This window comes from Strix aluco, chromosome 11, assembly GCF_031877795.1.
Source record: "Strix aluco isolate bStrAlu1 chromosome 11, bStrAlu1.hap1, whole genome shotgun sequence".
NCBI lineage: Eukaryota > Metazoa > Chordata > Aves > Strigiformes > Strigidae > Strix > Strix aluco.
The window spans coordinates 15,034,505-15,050,987 of NC_133941.1; the positions used below are offsets into that span (position 1 = coordinate 15,034,505).

At 36.9% G+C, this 16,483-nt stretch overlaps 1 protein-coding gene across 7 annotated transcripts in view; it reads left to right on the top strand.

The window, feature by feature from the left end:
• ERC2 (ELKS/RAB6-interacting/CAST family member 2) overlaps positions 1 to 16,483 on the top strand; it is a 531,221-nt gene that overhangs the window by 179,173 nt on the left and 335,565 nt on the right. For all 7 annotated transcript variants that reach the window (XM_074836238.1, XM_074836236.1, XM_074836240.1 and 4 more), the window contains one exon: positions 9,089 to 9,256. In XM_074836238.1, the coding sequence (XP_074692339.1) occupies positions 9,089 to 9,256 (168 nt within the window). The remainder of the gene's footprint in view (positions 1 to 9,088; positions 9,257 to 16,483) is intronic.

Sequence of the window (16,483 nt, forward strand, 5' to 3'; positions counted from 1 at the left end):
AACCTGTAGGTGCCATTTCTCAAGGAGTAAGTAAAGGGGAATAAGTGCATTTGATGCATTATACTATCAGGTGGTTCTCCCATCCTTGTACAGAAGGATTGAAAGAGCTTGTGACAGTGATTCTGTGAAGGAAATGGTGTGAGATGGTATGTGTTTGTTTTCCTGATGTGAACAGCCAACTGTCCTGTGTTTATAAACCTCCTAATGTTGCTCACTGTTCCCCTCGACTACAATGTACTTAACTGCTTTAAACCTCTCTCCCTTTGTCAGTTCTTAAATACTGAACTAGGAGAAAGAGGACAGTAAAATATCCTTTATAGAATATAAAGGTTGTTAACTATCAGGTCTATAATAACATAATTTCTGAATTAAAATGTAAAGTAGAGCAACCGTAATACCCAGAGTAACGGGGTGGGAATGTTGAAATAATGCTTGAAAGTGGAATTTTCCTCTATGAAGGGAGAAAGCTAACGAACTCACTAAAGTTTCAGTTTGGAACAAGAATGTAAAGCATATTGTACAAAATTCAAGTGTCTGCAGCTTCAGAATGTGGCTATGTTCTGCCTTTTCTGTCTTGAATTTTACATACATCAGATGTTTTTGAAAGAAATGAATGTATTATACTATGGATTACGAGGTACAGCTATTGCTTTGAAAGAACTCATGTTTATCACATCAGACTGGAAAATGAGGGACAGATATGATGAAGGGATAGTTTTCGTTTTATTGTATTTTAGAATATATTTTTTTTTTACTAGCTCTGAAGTGGAGAGTACAGTTGGGACATTTTAAAGACACATGATATTCTTTCTATACTTATAACTCAGTTCTCATATTTGCAAAAAGGCCCATGTGAGGATATGCTCTCTGTACTCACAACTCAGTACTTCTGTATAGAAAATTGAAGTGACAGCTCTTTTTTTTCATGGATTGAACTGGTTTTTGTAATCAAAACTTAGTATATTACATTTTCCCAGATACATACGGATGTATAAATACAGGCAGTAAGATCTTTAATAGAAGTTTCCTTTTTGATTAACTGAAGTGGTTCCTTAAAAGATGGCTGTATAATACACTAAGAGAGCAAGTAGCAACACAGAAAAGTGTCAAGAGCCCTGTGGAACCTGTAGTGGTCATCAGGAAGGGAGAGGATGATAGTAGAAAAGGGGAGAAGACTGGCTCTTGGACACAGTGGCTGGAACAGAGGTGGGGTTAGGAAGGCGATTGACAGTGGGTTACAGTTTGCCTTCTCTATTATCCCAGGTGTGGTACTACAGTACACTTAGTGCTTGACTGGTAAATTCAGAATTAGTTTTAAAAGAAATACAGCCAAACCTTTGCTTTAAATGTATTTATGTTGGTAAAATAAATAATTCTTAAGTGAAACACAGTAGTGCTTCTTCATGTTTTACTTCCACATGAAGCTCCATAGCACTAAAAACACTTTCATAAATGATGTATATAATATGGCATATAAGTTAAACAGTTAAGAATAAGGAACTTCAAGAAATAGACGTCACTACTGGAGCTGGTCATGAGTGGTGGGTGATGACATGAAGATTAATAAAGTTTGACTTTGAATTTGGCAATTTTTGCCACTTACACGAACTTTTCTTTCTAAAGTATAACCTAATTCTGAAGTTTTTGCAGTGTGTTGTATATTTCCAGAGCAAGTGACAGAGTTTATTGTATTAAATAGCTGAAATAAGTAGTTGCTGAGGAAAAAAAAGTTAGAGAAAATTAAAAAGCAATTTACTTGGATAGAGGTCTTTGAAATGCTTTATGTGTTAGCTATTAGATCTGTTTTTGCTTTATTTTTCTGGAAGATGATGGTGTTCTTCAGATTGCAAGGTTTTACTGGTAAACGTACTGCCAAAGCTTGGGAAAAATAAGTCAAGGACTCTTAAAATTACATAGTGTTGAGTGAAAAGCCAAAGAGAGGATTTTTGTGTACCAGAAATCCTTATCCTTTCAAATATAAAAATATATATCTGATGCTGTAAAATGACCCATATTTAATTTCCTTTCAGATTATATTTGAAATGACATAGATGTAAAAGAAGAAGTAACAAAATGCAGACATTTCTCATGGTGTACTGGCATGCTCCAATTAGAATACTTCATTGTTTCATTATTTTTGGGAGATGTGATTTCACGGTACCATTTGCAGGGAAAAGATAATTTCCAATATTGGCAAATTCATCCTGGCTATAGATGAAGGTAGTATATTTTTCTTCTTGTCTTCCACAAGATGAAGAACTGATTTAACAGCTTTTCGGTTTTACACCATCTGGAGGTTCATATTTGACTTATGAAATGATGTCATACCTGCTTAGCACCAAACAGATACCATATAGTACAAGGTTGCATGCAGTTCAGGCTGAGGTAGTTTTATTTTGCATTATGAGAAATGTAAAGGGCTTGGTTCATGATTACTGGAGACAGAAAGAAGAATTTAGGGAAGGAGCAAATGACTGACATAACCGATGTTCTTGTAAACCTCCACATTGCATTCCTGTGAATAGAAAATAAATCTGTACACCTAAGACCACACACAGTATGAGTTGCATATTCAGTCTCCCAGACTAGCACTGGCTCAGAGTTCTGCCTCTCTGAAAACTCACATAGAGCACTGATTTCAGAATGGCTCCTTGCTGTGTATGTTAGTTTGGGGGATGATATACCTATTCTATCAAAATACCTGGGCTTCATTATGTAGGTGAATTTTCAATTAAAGTGCTCAGCTGTATTAGTCTCAAAATATTTGACCACTGGTTGAGGAGATGTAAGAAAATACAAGAAAATATATTCAGAAGATCTTTTTTTTTTTTCTTTTTTTCGTCCCAACATTGGTGTCAGGACACAATCTAATTTGAGCTCCACAAAAAATAGCTTCTAGGGAGGAAGACTAGAGATACTTCTGTTTCCTGTACTTGCAAGGAGAAAAGGATGACACAGATGGAAAACCATGCTGTGTTATAAATATTGTCCTTTTCTGATCTTAAAGGTTTTAGTCTGAGCTCTCACATGGACTTGACTTTAATTATAATATATAATAGTTAAAATATTTCTGCACAAAGGGGAAAAAAAAAAAAAGGGGAGCATCAAATAAGGTAGTGTCTTATCAAAGAATAGGAAAATGTATGGTTTGCAAAAGATTAGTTTGAATCTCCATGATCCAGACTGAAACATGGGAGATGCTATGTCAGTAACCCACGTCACTAGCTTCTTTTCATCATATTTGAGAAAGGTTTTTGTTTCTCCAGGAAGGTGAAATTCCTTCTTAGAGGAATCTTTCCTTGCCATAGTCTTTCTGTCCCAATGCTTGCACTGTCTTTGTGTGAAGTGGGGTTACTGGGATCAAGATTCTTTGGCTGTTTCAAATGTTTTAGAACATTTTTCTCCGTGCAATTGAGGCTGCACTTCAGTCATTCTTTAAAGCTTTTTTTAATGAAGCTACCAAGACTAGAAATGAATTCTTAAATGAAAACTGATACAGTCTTATATTAAGAGCAATCTCTTCTGGGAACTGGGGTTCTAGGCAAAAGTTACACTGCTTACATCTAAAAATATTCAGATCTTAAGTCCATGTGCAACTTCTTATGGAAGAATGCAATTCAGCTCAAACACATGAATATTTATTAATAAGTGTTAAAAAGTTACCATGGAGCTGAAAGAATTGATCTAAGGTGTCAACTGTTTACGTGAAGGCATGTGGAGTAATCTATTTACGACATTAACAAGAAAACAATCTGTTTCTGCATTTAGAGTCAGTCCAGACAACTCTGAAATACTAGGTGCCTGGTACTCTGGTATAGCTGAGGTCATAACCTTTGTGATAGCTTAAAGGTTTTTGTGTGGATGGCCTGAATGCTAACCAGTGAAAGGAGAGATGGAGATTGCGGCTCTGCTCCAGAGTTACATGTGTGTTTCTTTTTGGCGTGAAAGAAAACCACCATGCGCCTTTTCTCGTCTCTCCAGGTTGAATTAGTGTCTTTGTTTAGGGAATAGAAATAATGTACTAGCCGTGTTATGAGCTGGCTAGTGCTGAAAAGAAATGCAGAAAAGTTCAGTCATGTGTTGCTCTTTAACAGCTGTATGAGGACAGGATTGGAGTCTGAGAAACCAGAGTGGACAGGGTTCTGCACCCCCTTCCCACACAGGTTGTCACTCACATATTTGGACTTCAGTGCCATCTTCTCATCCTCTCAACCCTCCGGTTTTGTGCTCCCAAGTTTTAATGCCTCAAATCCCCATTCCCGAGTTGAATCTAGTGAGCTGTGATGACAGGGTGTGTGGGAAGAAATTTATGAAGAAGAGTGAGAATTGTTTGCTTGGCCCTTAGGGTGGGGACTGGATGGGTAGAGAAGAAAAGACTATTGACTCGGAAACTGCCTGGTTCAGCCAAGCAGAACAGAACTGTATCAGCACATGTGTAAGCTACTGTGTTATCCCAGTCATGAGGGAACGGTGTCAGTGCTTTGTTTATCAGTGGGTCTAATCACCTTCAACTCCCTTCAACTTAAAGCATTAAGCTTCTATTTAGTGGCAGTTGGAAAATGAGACTTGTGGTGTCTGACTGAAGAGAACCCCTTTTGGAGCTCCTACTGTGATGTTATGACGAGCTTTTCAGCTGCAGCTTAAAGGCCCAACAGAGATTTTTATGATTTGACTTAAGGGATTGCTTTCAGACATGAAGCAAATAAGTGATTAAGTATAAAGAAGATGTGGTAATGAGTTTCAGATGAGGTCTTTTATGTTTATTAAGGGGTCTGAAAGTTTGCTGCTACTACTATTTCTTGTTTTCTAACTTAAAAAGTCATCTTTGAATCTCATACTGCACACTGCTTACAAACTGCAAGATCCCATTACTGTAATATTGTAAAAAAAGTCTTTAAAATAAAATAAATTCAGTAGAATATAAATCTTTTTTCCAGTGTATAGAAAAGCAATGAGCCATTTTAAGAGCAGGAAGAACATGCATTTCAAGATCCAATAGATCATCTAAATTGGTCCCAAACCAAGTTTTAGAATGGCAAAGACTTTTACTTCGAATAAATTTAGCATTACAAAACTCAGAATATAAATATAAATAAATTAGATTTGCTGATTGTTTTGTACTTTACTAATATTCTGATTAACTATGAATAAAAGTGCTTAATAGATATGGCCCTTTCTGAGTATTCCAACTGCAGAACTTAAAAATGCTAAACTGATATTTATGCCCTTTCAGTTACTTCCAGCTAGCTTTTTATTATGAATAAACTTTATGAATTTCTAGGTAATGTAAACTTTAAACCCTTGTTCTTTATTTTCTGACATTCGTACGTTTGAAATTTAGATTAGTGAATCTAAAATTTCTCACTTGCCTGACTTCCTGCAGCTCTCTTGTAGATGGAGAATTATTCTAGATTGCCACATCATATATTTTCAATCCAAACCTTGTCCTCTCAATGGTGTACCTTGCAGCCAAAACAAGCCTGTGTAGGTCCACTTAATGTGGACACCTCATGGTTTGAGAGCTGCAGAAGAAAACAGTATCAGGAAAAATGGCCTCTATTCAAGGAAACCTGTCTGTTATAAGAAATGATTGCACGCTCTTTATCTTAGTTCTCTACTTTGCGTGAAATTAGAATGGGATTCTAACGGCTTGCAAACCTTGCAGATGTCCTCCATGCCCATACTGCCACCTCTGTGTGCTTTCTGTGCTACACAAAGTCTTTCTCTGTGTGGGGCAGAAGGGCAAATGTAGAAGTAGGTCTACAGCAGTATTATTATTATCCTTTCTCCTGGACTCCAAGTTTCAATGTGTTAACCAGCCTCTGGAAAAATGAAATATTTCACTAAGAATAACTTCCTTTATTTCTGTACCCCAGGCTTGAATTTGGGAGTTTGAGACTGCACAGGGAATGCAGAATTGAATCTCTAATGCTTAACATTGACAGTGGGTTGGTTTTGTTGGTCTCTTCTGATGTTTAAAAGTGCTGACAAAATTTCACGGGTATACTATATTTTCTTGTATTATTTTATTTACAAATTAGCCTTCAAAAATATGAAGCTCACATTAAAAAAAAAAAAAAAGTAGTGTCTCTTTTGGTCTTAAAAAACTTGATATATGATGAAATCTGTTTTTTTTACCCAAAAATATCTCCACACAATATTCTGTGCTGTGCTGCCCATGAGCTGCTCAGTGGTTCATTTATAACCACATTTCTGAACCAGAATGTGGAAACACAGAATCATAGAATGGTTTGGGTTGGAAGGGACCTTAAAGCTCATCTAGTTCCAACCCCCCTGCCATGGGCAGGGACACTTTCCACTAGCCCAAGTTGCCCAAAGCCCCGTCCAACCTGGCCTTGAACCCTTCCAGGGAGGGGGCAGCCACAGCTTCTCTGGGCAACCTGTGCCAGTGTCTCACCACCCTCCTAGTAAAAAATTTTTTCCTTACATCTAATCTAAATCTACCCTCTTTCAGTTTAAAGCCATTACCCCTTGTCCTATCCCTACACCCCCTGATGAAGAGTCCCTCCCCCCTTTCCTGTAGCCCTGTTAAGTACTGGGAGGCCGCTCTAAGGTCTCCCTGGAGCCTTCTCTTCTTCAGGCTGAACACCCCCAACTCTCGCAGGCTGTCTTCATAGGAGAGGTGCTCCAGCTCACTGACCACCTTCGTGGCCTCCTCTGGACCTGCTTGAGCAGCTCCATGTCCTTCTTATGTTGGGGGCCCCAGAGCTGGACACAGCACTGCAGGTGGGGTCTCACGAGAGCAGAGCAGAAACAGGTATGATTTAGTGGATGTGCCCACTGAAGGGACCAGTGCGTGTAAGGTGCAACTCTTGCAGCACTGATGGTTAAACTCAAACATGATCTGTTGCTTTAATGAATTGAGATGTCTGCTATTCTACTACAAAGGTATTAAGAGCAGAATTTAGGTGATGGATAATTCTTTCTTTGGCATTAGTGAATTAAGTTCTGTCCCCCACCCTGCAGCATATTTTAGCTTAGACAAAGAAATTGATAGACATTGTAAACTAGAGAGGTGCATTCCAACTCAGTTTAATTTCTGAATTTTGTCCCTTTACAGTTCTTTATTCTTCTATTCAACTTAACCCACCCTTCCATACACTTTTTTTTATACATTCTTGTAGGAGTAATGTTTCTTGCTCTTTCCATTTCAGTGAAATGTATAATTTTTCATTTTCCTAGTTGTCAAGGTCAGTAAAGATTACATGCATCATGTATTGAACCCCATACATTCTACAGTCAGTATCTTTATATTCTTGAATTACCACAGTATCGATTTCTAATTGTTTTGTTGTTCTTTACTATATAAAAAGCTGCACCATTAAAACTTGTGAAACCTCATTTTCCAGCTTTACTTCTTGCTTGCAGTTTCACCTCCACTTCACCTTCACATCGTTGTAAGACCACTTATGTATTTGCTTTATTCCCTTCCATTATTATATTTTAATTTAAGGAAGCTGTGACAAGATCTCTTACTTTGAATACCTTTTTGAAAGTTCTTTAGAGCCAATAGTCTGAATAGTATATTAGGAGTTCTCAAGGATTGTATCAGTGACATCTTGACAGTGACTGCTTCCTCTCCTCTTCACTGTGTGAAAAGTAACACCTTGGAATCATACCTTACCCTGTGGTAACTACTCTAGGCAGTGCTTATGTAGAAAGATATTATTAAAAAAGGTACTAGGAATTTGAAGCTGTGAAGTAAGATTGTTAAATCTACTTGAAAAAAGTATCTTTCCTGTCTAGCTCTTTTTCTTCCCCTATTTTGACATTTTTTGTGTGTTTCCATCTGGATCCATGTGCATATGCCTACTGCTGTGGCCATGTCTGTCTGTTCACATTGTGCATACTTTCCTGTTTCTTGATTATACTCCCCAAAGAGCCAGTTCCCTCCTTCTCCATTTCCTTGAACAGGTACCCTGTCATTTAGATTTTCCTTTTTCTTGCCACTTTGTTCCTTGCTTCACCAAATGTTTTTATCTATTTTGATGATAATATCTGTCCTTGAAGGTTGCTGTTGCTTTCCCCCCCCCCCCTCTCTCCTCTTGTAATGGAGAAGTCAGCTATTTTTCCGTCTTATTTCCAAATGCTTTTATGAGTACCCAAGCTTTTAATTGTGATTAGCAGTAGAGCTGTCTGTTTGTAGAAACAACTGTATATAGATAGTAACCAGTATCAAGTGATCTACACATATTTTTCCAGACCACCAGAAAGTATTTGCCTGACCATAATTTGAGAACTGTTTGAACTGTGTTAAGGGAATGATAAAATTGCATGCTTGAACATTTTTACAGCAACAAATGAGACAATCAAGGCTACATACACCTTCTGTGCTGTTAAAATGCTTTTGTTTTTTTTCTTTCTTTTAAATTTTTTTTAGGTTTTCTAAAGGAAAAAAGCAGTTAGGTAATGCAGAGCAATTTGGTGAAGTTCTTTATTAAGACATTTCTGCTTAGAACAATCTTTGGAATATCCCTTATTTTGGTTAACAGGAATTTGTGCTTACTACAGAAAAGTACAGTAAGGCCCATTTGTTAAGGGACTTATGCGATATACACTGAAGAAAAGTGAAGAACCTTATCATTTCCCCATTTGCCATGTCTTTGTTAAATAATTGTGTTTCTAGACTACTGATCCGTGCCCAAACCTGTGTAGAGACTGTAGTATCTGATTGCCCACTTCATGGCTTTAATGGGCAAATTATAATACAGGATACAGAACACTATTTTCAATGAGTTATATATTTAATAAGTCAAGAATGTTTTGGGTTTGTTTTTGGATTTTTTTTGAGTATTTTACGTGTATGTCAAGTTTGGACTGTTTTAATGCTATTTCATGTTGTAACTGTTCTACTTTTTCTATTCATGTATTGGTGCTGGAAGTGATTTAATTTTTTATTACATTTTAAGAAGTAAAAGAACCTTTTAGTCTGAGATAAAGTTGGAAAATCTACATAGAGAAGAAAAAAACATTTCTTAAGTGACAAAAAAGGGTAATAGAAAAAAATAAATAAAGTATGCTGATGATCTTTACTAAAACCTAAATATGTTTGATTTACTCACTGTAGGTTGATGCCTTGCGGTTACGATTGGAAGAAAAAGAAACCTTTCTGAACAAAAAAACAAAACAACTTCAAGACCTCACAGAAGAGAAAGGAACCCTGGCTGGAGAGATTCGAGATATGAAAGACATGTTGGAAGTAAAAGAAAGAAAAATTAATGTCCTTCAAAAAAAGGTAAGATCACTGATGAAAAGATATGCTGTAAAACTTTTGAGTCACATTCAAAGGAAATATATTTATTTCTTACAGTGTATAACTTTTAATATATTAAAAAATGTAAGGAGTAAGTCTGTAATAGTCAAATAATTCTCTAACAGAAAATCTGTGTTACTGTTTTCCATGGGATCATTTCTATAGTATTACATCTTAATTATATTATATCACAAAAATATTAGGTACTGCACCTTCCAGAAAATTAGTTGAATCAAATTAATGTCCTAAAAAGTCTGACAAAACTTCTTATTCCTCAACATGAAGTATTCAATTATCCTTAGTAACAATGATTTCTACTCTTTCCAAATAATGTAAATAAAATGTGTGGGACTGCTAAAAGATTAGGATACTGCTTTCTTTTTTAAGACTTTTTTTTAACGGGGGAGGATGGAAATGGTGAAAGAACCTAAATTAAGTCAATTACCTGCTTTTTCTGTGAGCTAAAGACATTAAGAAGGGAGGCTCTCTCTGAACAGCCTTATTAGTCTTACTTTCTACAAATTTAGCTAACTGCATTTACTCTCTTTGGGAAGTTGGATTTAATCATTGCAGTTTCCACTTGGGGGAGTGGGGAGGGAATTCCCTGGAAAGGCAGCTCTGCAAGAGTTCTGCATATAGTAGTAATGTTTATTTACCATATCCTTTTCCTTCTGCTTACAAAAATATTTATGCTAGCAGGTGTGTGTGTCATGTGTATCACACTATCGTATATAGATGCACTCGTAAGCACACAGATAAATGGAGAAAAAGTTCCTGACTTTTTCTCCAGTATAGTACACTTTACTGTTTTCTCCAGTAAAGTACACTTTACTGTTACTTCTTCCCTCCTTTTACAGCCACTCAAAGAATGTCTACTCCTTACTCTCTATTATTATCTAGGTAGTTCATGTTACTGTGGTTTTCCTTCAGGATTCATATAGGGTTCATAGTCTGGCTGTGCTTCCGTCTGCAGATGGTTAAATACAGTCTTTAAAAAGCCAAGTCCTTATTTTCCAGAAACTGAGAAGACTGCTTTTTCAGGCCCAGGAAATAAGGCCTATCAAAACTGGAATATAGGTATTCATCCACTTTAATCTTATTTCTGAATATTTGCCTTGTTAGCAATGCTGATGTTGTAGAGATAGCAAGCTTCAAGCCTTTTATCCTGTGTGCTGAATGCTAATTAGTTTTGGACATCGCCTGAGAATTTTGAAGTAAAAGGATGCATCTTTTCTTGTGGTTTGTATTCTAAAAAAGCCCCAAACAAACCAACAATTTACAGTTGGTCTTGTATTTAGATCTTGAGGAAATAGATTAATAGGAGGAATGTGGATCAGTGATCAAAATTGTGTGATGAATATGACTTATCACAGAGCTGTCAGCACTATCTGTCATGGCTATGTGCTCAGAAATCTGCAACATAGTGTGTTTTTCTGGTTTTAATACATCATGGCTATTTTATTAGGGCTTGCAGATGGTCTTGCCTCTTTTGCACCTGCTTCTTAATGAAAATAATCATTCTCAAACTGCACTATCTCTAAATCATAAACACATGTCTTAGCGTTGTGAGCTCTAGTGTACAATGTTATAAATAAATCCTACTAACTACTAGGTGCAAAATCAGAGTTATTACTAAATTTGCTCTTTAAAACTGGAAGTAACACCTGAATTTTTTTTTGACGTTTTTATTCTGGTGTATATGCTTCAACAGGGAACTTCTGAAGTTCAGTTTTTCTGCTATGGGTTTATTTAGGGAAGAGTGAATTATGATGATTACTTTAAAAAAACCCAAGAAAAATAGTTCATTTACATCACATAAGTTATGTGTAGATATCTGAAGCATTTTTAATAACAACATTATCTTAATATATAGATGTTAGCATGACCAAAAATGCTAATATCAGATCATCATTACACCATTACTTGGTTTATAGGAAAAGAATATTATATTTGAAAAATACATTTTAAAAATTACCCTTAGGTCACAGTTGCATCTTTGGATCATTATTTTACTCGTGCCTTGCTTCCAATATGTTTGGAGATAAATTCACTCACAGATATTTTGACTAGAGAAAAATTTGATTGAAATATCATCCTGCTCTACTCACCCCTGTTATTTAAATAAATCTAGAGTATGATACTAAAGGATGCATTCACTGTTTACTTTTCATGTGTGTGGTGTACAATTATGAAGTAGAAAATTCTGTATGTCACCAATGGAAATTCCAGGCTTTTAAATTCATCTGGGGGAAAAAAAAAAAAAAAATCTCCTTGTCTAGTTAACCCGAGCATTCAACTTCATTTTGGCAGTGCTTATTAGATCATGACTTCTCATGGTTAGCCTCCTTGAGCATCGCAGCCTCCTTGGCAGCAGATGCAATCTCATCTCTGGACCATGATACTTGCACGTAGAAGGGAAGATGTTCATTGTCTATCTCCTTTTTTGAAGAAGCTTTCCTGACATTAGTGCCTTTCTGTTCTAGATAATTTTAGCCTCACTATGTGAAGTTATGTGTCCTGGGGCATTCATACCTCATAGAGTCTTTAGTCTGTCAAAGCCAAAGGGAGCACAGCTCCTTTTTAACCATAGGCAGATTGTTCATTCAGTCATGTGTTATTTCAGAAATATGTAGTAATTCCTAGTGCTGTAGTATTCTTATTGTAATATTTTTGAATAGTCACTTTTCAGGAATTTTCATGTAGTCTAGTAGTGGATGCTGTGCTTTAAGAAAAACATTGTATGATGTACCTCTTTTCTTTCCAATTTTGACAACATAGCTTTCTAATAGCAACCATATATAAGAATAAATTTTGATGGGAAAGTATTTAATATATACTGATTGCAGTAATTTTGTCCTTGTTGCAGATGAAGGTATTAACATGGTAATGATTTAACAGGAAATCTAGGTTTATTAATAACTAGCAGCACTTGATCATTATAAAATAATTCAGAAAATGTTATAAAAATAGCAACTTATTTACAGATTTTAAGATGACAAGATTCACACTAACTTACTTTATGGTGTCTTAAATCTATACATATGTACATGTGCATACACAAGCACAAAATGTGCAAACACACGCAGAGACAAAAGTATTCGGATCCAGTAGGATGAAGTATGTACCCACACACACCAGTAAGCAGAGGAGTGGGTGAAAGAGAAACTAGCTCAAAGGAAAATTTCCCTCCTCTTGAGTTTAGAGTAAATACTCACAATGCCTTGGCATTCCTCAACGGGCGATGATTGAGACTCAAGCAGGTTGACTTCGCCCTGGCCTTCCGTCAGCTCTGACAGCAGATGACACCTTAAGTTTTTTGATACCTGAGAGGCATCCCAGCTCAGGGGAGATACTGGTCACAGGCCTGCTGCGATCCAGGAGAGCTCAAAGGGGTCTCCCTTGTGATCACAATTTATAGGGTCCAAGATAACTGTCTTGTGTCAGATACCTTTTGCTCACGCCCAGCTCGAACAACAAAGTATACCAGTGTTTTCCAGCAGTTGCACAAGAACTTGATGAATGTGCAACTCTGTTATTGTTCCCATTTGACCACATCCCAGGCACAGGTGTGCCAGGCCGTTAGGAGATGATGGGCTGTTATAACCGTTTCCAAGCAATCAGGAGGGCAGGAGTCAGGCTTGTTAAGGGGGTGCCTTAACGTTAGCAGTCCTTATCTCCACAGATTGGTGTATAGCTCGGGGGATGTGGGTGGAATCACACCTAGCACCAAGCAGCCCAACAAGGAGGGGCGAGGAGGGGTGAGAATTGCACCACCACAATCCTTTACTTGAATCTAATTACACTTCTACCATTTAATCCTGGATGGATTATGCATGCCTCTTGCATTCCTTCAATTTTTACTCATCTTCGCCTTCTGACCTTTTGGCCACTTCTTCCACTATTGTTTTCACTTCAAGTGATGGCAGCCAGACATTTGTATGTTGAGCATTTAGAAATTAATTTGTTCTAATTGTGCGCATATATGTGGAGAATTCAGTGGGTGGAAAGCCACATAGACCGTTTCATATGACACTTAGGAGGTGAAACAATTACTGGGCCCTCCAGTGGATTTTCTTCACTTCACATACCTTCTTTCAGGACATTGCCTGGGTTGCTCTCTTACTCTTATGAAAACCCTTCTGAAAGTGAAAGAACTGCTTCTAGTTCTTCGTCCTAAGTTCTCCCTAGACATTAGATTTTTCTGACTATAATATTATAACGCTTGTCTCCATTTTTTTTTCTCTATGCAGGGTCAAATTTTATATCTGTGCATTTTTATTTACTTTTGACATGAGGACTTGTGAATAACCACTTACTGTAGTGCCTTCATTTGTTGATGCAAGATAGATGGCTACATCTCTCTTCACTCAGCCTGGAGTGCTTCACTCAGCCTAAAATAATATTTATTTTAATGGTTGTATTCAAGTAATTGAAGAATGAAGAATTTGTATATAGAGCTTAAAAATATTTCTGTCAGTAATAACCTGAAACTGAGTAGGAAGGAATATGTAACTTGGAAAGATGCAACTTCTAATTCTTTGTTCTTTCTCTTGTATACATTACTGTTATCTGCCATGTTGAAAAATACAAAGGAGACCAAACTAAAAGCAGAAAAGCTCCTTTTCAAAGTTGGAGCTGTTTCTTCTTTCTGAATAGCTGTTATACTTGGAGGACAGGACAGGTTCTGTTGAGGGCTCCCTCCCAGAGGTGTGGAAGAAACAAAAACATTGGCAACAAAACAGCTGTGTTGAGTCCCATGGGATGACGTAGGAACACACATAAGGCAACACGTTGCAGAAGAAGTAATGGGCTAGATAACGAGCTAATGATGCGTTGTCCTTCCATGCAGTGGTTTTGGTGTAATTTTTGACCAAATTGAAAAATTGCTACACTATTCAGTATAATTTGCAGGCTTAAGGGAGGCCCCGCACTGGAGCAGCATGCAGTTAGAAGATTTGGATCAAGGTAGATTGGCATGGAGTAATAATAAACTTATGTCAATGTCAGAGGTGCAATATTACTTAATATTTCTTTCTTTTAGAATCTTTGGCACCACTGTTACATTTTAGTGCCAGTAAAGTTGGGTATGCTGTTTTAATAGCCTTGTTTAACCTGGCAAAGCTAGTCTTACACCTCATATCTGTCAGTTTAGCATGCAGAGGGGCAGACCTCAGAAATCTTTATGTATTTTTTTACCAGAATGTGTAAGTTCTATGAATATGGCTGAGTTGTGCTCTTGAAGGGCAGGAGTGTTGAACTGGATGATGATTCTTTCGTGTCCCTTTTTGCTCCCAAATTTTCGCTTTCATACAGTGACTATACCTGGTGTGTTTTGTTCTCTAGGAATCTGTAGATATTTTAAAAAACAATTATATACTCTGAAGTATGAGTCTTGGTGTTGAAAATGGTAGCTGTTGAGACAAGAACAGCATAGAGGATGTAGACCTGGATCATATTAGGACAACAGTGTGTGGAAATTCTTTTGTGGGGACTATTATAAAAGAACACCGTGTAAAGGGGGCTAATATAATATTCTACTTTGACTTGCAACATAACTTTTCATGTAAAATGTTACAGTTTCCATCTTTAATAGTTTAAGCTTTGTGATTGATGAAGTGCTACATGACTGAGGGCCCTAACCTACCAGCTAATTAGCATTTGTAGGAAATGTCATAAAGTCTTAGCTCTCATGTAATAATTGGAATCTGTACTTGGAGTGGCTGGACTCTGCACACTAGGTGATACTGTCCAGTTCATGTTAAACTAAAATGTGTTGTACAATTAATTGTACGCATGTCATGGTTTAACCCCAGCCAGCAACTAAGCACCAGTACTGTTAGCTATCTTCTAAAAAAGAAGAAATTTACATATGGACAGATTAGGAGTATACTAGTTTAAAGAAATGAGTCCTACTCTGTGCGTAGAAATTTGCATCAGTATTACTGCTTGATGCAGGAATTCTGGCTGAGAACACTGAAATTGAAACTTCTGAATTCGGCATGGTCCAGGAAGACCTAAGAGACCAATTTCTTTCATTTGATCTTAACAAGTAGAAAGCGCAAGCATGTTGCTGATAGAAGATGCCTTTGATTTTTTTTTTTTTTTTCCATGGTTTAATCAGTTGGAAGCACATTTTCATGATCCCATAAAGGGGACATGATGGCATGATGAAGGATATTAACTTTATCAAATTATCTCAGAACACTGTAAATAGACTGTTATGTGAACTGGTGTTTTGCAATTACCAAATCAGAGTTCTGTTGTATTTCTGGAGTGAGACAACAAATTCTGAACTAATTACAATGTTCTGACTGCAGATTGCCAGTTTTTAAAAAAATTAGGGAGTCATTCTGGAGTAACATGAAAGTTTTGATGTTTCAAAGCTGCTATGGTGACTATTGACTTGTGCATTACGTTAAGAAATGTTTCTTCTAAGAATATATGCCCACTTTGAGGATACAGCATTCAGTGTACCGAGTATTAGAAAATAGTACTTTGCTGGCTGTTTATGCTTGCAGCTTTGCCAAATCATGTTATGTTATTCAGATAAAGGCAGACTGAGAGTGAGATGGAACTAAATATAGCCAATTGTTCATCCAGGGTGGTGGTGTTATTGATCCCAATACACCTTCAAACAAATGGATCCTCAATGATTCTGCACACAAAAATTCAGCCTTGGGACCCTTGAACTTTGCATGCGGTACACATCGAGGTTATCTGAATAAATACAGGAAAAAACTCAAGCCTAACCAGTGCAGCTGTTTGGATGCTCTCAACCTGTACAGTGAGAACACTGTCATTAAGATCAGAGGCAGTGACCATTTTTACTTCCTTTAGCTTCTATAATTTCCCATTCTTTGTAGGACACTACACTTTCTAAATTTTTACAGATTATAAAAAGTCACTGGAAATATGTGATTTAATATAGGTTCACTTAGTGAAGCCAACCTGAATGATCATCCAGCCTAAAACTATAGCTATGAGTTTAGGTAAGTCCTTGCACCTTGAAATCCATGATCATTATAAAGTTTTTCAGTCTGTGATTGAATCTACTGTTTTTTCTAGTGAATCTGCCACCCAGTGAAGCTAGAAGCCCAGCATTTTGTGCTTTCCCCCCCATTCCCGATGCTACTGCTGCTTTTGTTCAAGTCTGCACTTCACAAGGAGAGTAGGGATTACATGCTTCTGCTTACTGACCTATTTGAAAGT